Genomic DNA, 3296 nt, shown 5'->3' with positions numbered 1-3296 from the left:
TACAGTAACAAAGTATTTGTACTTCGTTACTTCCCATCTCTGAATCCTGTCAGTAGGTTCCAAAACGTCCCAGTAAATGCCGTAAGCATATACTTTGTAAATCTTAACAATCATTCCCTGAAGGAACAAGCATGCTTGCATTTTCTTCAAAATGTACAATTTTTAGCGTGTAACATTAGCTTGGAGGGTCTGGTTGCTGTTCCTCAAAACGACTTGAGTTTAGAACATAAACACAAAGCGGGAGGTAAGGGGCATTTGGTGGACTATGCACGACAGTAAGCCTGATCGGTTTGCGTACAGTAAAGGCATTGAGTCTGTTACCTTATTTGACAGAACTCTGTATGTAATGTCTGTCAATTTTATAAATCTAATCTCTATTATGCTTAAGTAAATGAAACTCATATCAACACAACTGCTTAACAAATATTAATATTAAAATAACACTGTGAAAAATCACAGGGAGATTTCTGGAAAGTAAAATGAAGATAAGCGCTCTCCTATTGAAGTTTATGTTCTACTTTTTCAACTGTTTGGCAAATTGCTATTAAACACAGTCTGAGAGGATTCGAAATGCTATTTTTTTCTCTCAATTCATTTTGGTGCTGGTGATTCTTCTTTGGGACTGTCTAAAACCTCTTTGGGTGCGCCAAAAATGTCTCTATGCCGAAAAAACCCTGCATTCATAGAAAACTAAAGAGGCCAAAACACATAGGAAATATATATAGCTCTTTAAAGATTGTCATGTGCCCTTGATTTTTTGGGAATTTGTCTACATCGGTCATTTCCAGAATGCAGTATACAGTTTGGCTTTGTTAAAAGGTTCAGTAGATAACTTTAATAAAAATTAAAAAATAAAACTACTTTTGTTTCTACATGTAGTTGTTCTTTAACATGTTTCCTCATCTTCTCTCTCCAGGTTATTTATTTAGCTGAGCTGCTGATTCTTAAGATGTGTGATCAGAAAAATTATGGTGACCAAGGTGAGATGTTAAACACTGAGGATGTGGACGAGCTGTCAGCCAGTGATGAATCTGAGCCTGAGGAACGAACCAGCAATGCTCCCTTTGATCCAGAGCTGGATGATGATGATGATGATGATGATGATTACGATTATGGTAGGGAGGTTGAGATCTCTGCTCTAGCTGCAGGACACCAAGCTCAGAGTTCCTTCAGTCTGAGAGGAGGGAGTTCAGCTTTCTCAAACCGTAGCCACAGCATCTTTGAATGCCTGGACAGTGTTGCCCGGCCAACTGCCTCCTCTCTGAGCCAAGATAACGTTACTGATGGAGTATTTGCTCGGCCTCTGCCTCCACATCCCAGCAGAAAGACAAGTCAGCCTCTGTCCAACTGCCCCACACCGGCAAAGAAAAGAGGAGTTCCGGACTACCTGGTGCACCCTGAGCGCTGGACCCGCTACAGTCTGGAAGAAGTGACAATGACCTGTGACAAGGGCAACAGAAGGGCAGCTCACAACTTCCTCTTCAGTCTGCAGCAGAGGAAAGAGCTACAGGAGAGCAGGAGTGATTCCTCCTGTGACATCCAGCAGAAGATTATCTTCTCCAGACCCAGTGGGATGCTAACTGAACAACCTGCTGAACAGCTGTCAGCTGTTGGAGGCAAAGAGGAGACACACCTTAGTCATCTGGAGGAAGACGACGAGGATGAGGAGGGCATGGAGGAAGCCAGAAACCAGAGTGTAGAAAAAGCTGAGGAAAGGGCGAGAGATGAAGAAAAAGACAAGAAGGGAGTTTTGGGTCAACCAGAGGAGAAGAAATCGGGGCAGAAAGAAAAAGAGGAGGAGGAAGAGGCCAACTCCGCCTTTCCATCTTTCAGGAAGACCAAGCGTAAGAACTACAGGAAAAGCTCAGGGCAAGATGATAATTGACCACTACACAGCTCTTTGCCGCCTCATCACTGTGTCAAAATAGTACAAACCACAGATGTAAAACACATAGCAAATGGGCTGACTTTACTGCACTCAGTCCAGAGCACAGTGCAAGCGGGAGGATTTTGTATTGAGCCCAGAACAGATTTTTGAAATGTTGGAGCGTTGCCTTATCACCTGCTCCAATTTCACTGCAGTACTGCTCACACCTCGAGTTTGAAAAGCATCCCCAAGCCTGTCTTTGTGTTACTGCAGCATATGCAGATGAACGGAGCATGCCCGACCTCCCACCCTAATGCTTGTGATACAGTAGACTTTTTTTCTGGAAGGGCTCCAGGCATTAAGGGAAGGTGGGCTCCATTCATCTAATAAATACAATGCAGCATTTTTCCTTTTTTGGAGCAAGTGGTTGAGCGATTTGCATAAAGCCAGGTAAAATCTGAGTGGAGCGTAGAGCAATACTGAGCAAAGTGGCTGGAAGCAACTTTGGGCAAGGGGGCAGAGAAAACAAACAGCTCTGTGAGCGAGGAGTGTAAATTTTCACTGCTCCAATGATGCTATGTATTCCCAAACCTCACATTGATAAAGAGCTTAACAGCAGGCTCAGAAGCAGTGTATTGCTGACCTCTGTCCTACACCCAACTTTACCGATGGTTATGGTTGGACATGTGTTCTGCTGCACCTGTAACAACACCAAATAGTGAACTATAGAATAAACTGTTTATTTTTTTGTTTTTTGTTAGCATGTCAGCTAACTAGCTTACCCCACAGTGAAGTAAGCTAGTTTTCATTTCAGGAGGCAACATCAACAGCTAACAGCTAAAAGTGAGAAGCTGCTCCTGGGAAATCTAAGTAAATCTACTACTTTTATTGTATTGTAAACATTTGTTGAAAATGCAAGATTGACAGTCTAGCAACAATCAGTGGGGGAGGGGGGGTGGGCAAGGCTGAGTAATTGTCAGTTAAATCCAAATAAGCCTTAAAGACAAACGTGAACACACTTTCTTTTATAAAAAAAATCAAAAGAATCAACATGAGGGCAGTGAGTGTTAAGTCTAGCTGGTCAAACTGGGGAAGGAAATTGGAACTGTAGGAATCTAAAACTTGTAGTCTTTATCTTGATTTGATTTACATTTTTGTAGCATGTTCTGTATGTTGGAATAGTCTCAATCTTAAATAAAAAAAAAGTGATTTGTATTATTCACTTTATTATGTCATTCTTTTAAAACAATGAAATATTCTGTAAAGAAGAAGAACTCTTCTACGTCCTCACCACAAAAATCAGCATTTGAGTTTGCAAATGAACATGTAGTTGGAAACAAGTTCTGTGGACCGATGAGGTTAAAATAGAAGTTTTTGGCCGGAATGACCAATAAAGGAACCTCTGCTTTTCATTTTGACATTAAGCCTT

At 41.5% G+C, this 3296-nt stretch overlaps 1 protein-coding gene across 1 annotated transcript; it reads left to right on the top strand.

Annotated features, from left to right (window-relative positions):
- Positions 1 to 916: 916 nt before the first annotated feature.
- tssc4 (tumor suppressing subtransferable candidate 4) lies at positions 917 to 2472 on the top strand (the record flags this gene model as incomplete). Its single annotated transcript, XM_032511846.1, is given in 1 exon segment — positions 917 to 2472. A coding segment is annotated over 1 exon segment (969 nt), but the record flags the coding sequence as incomplete, so codon positions are not given.
- Positions 2473 to 3296: the final 824 nt, after the last annotated feature.

The sequence above is a fragment of the Etheostoma spectabile genome, unplaced genomic scaffold (assembly GCF_008692095.1).
Source record: "Etheostoma spectabile isolate EspeVRDwgs_2016 unplaced genomic scaffold, UIUC_Espe_1.0 scaffold48, whole genome shotgun sequence".
NCBI lineage: Eukaryota > Metazoa > Chordata > Actinopteri > Perciformes > Percidae > Etheostoma > Etheostoma spectabile.
Note: the sequence above shows the minus strand (reverse complement) of the source record. Positions and strands in the feature narration are given on the sequence as shown.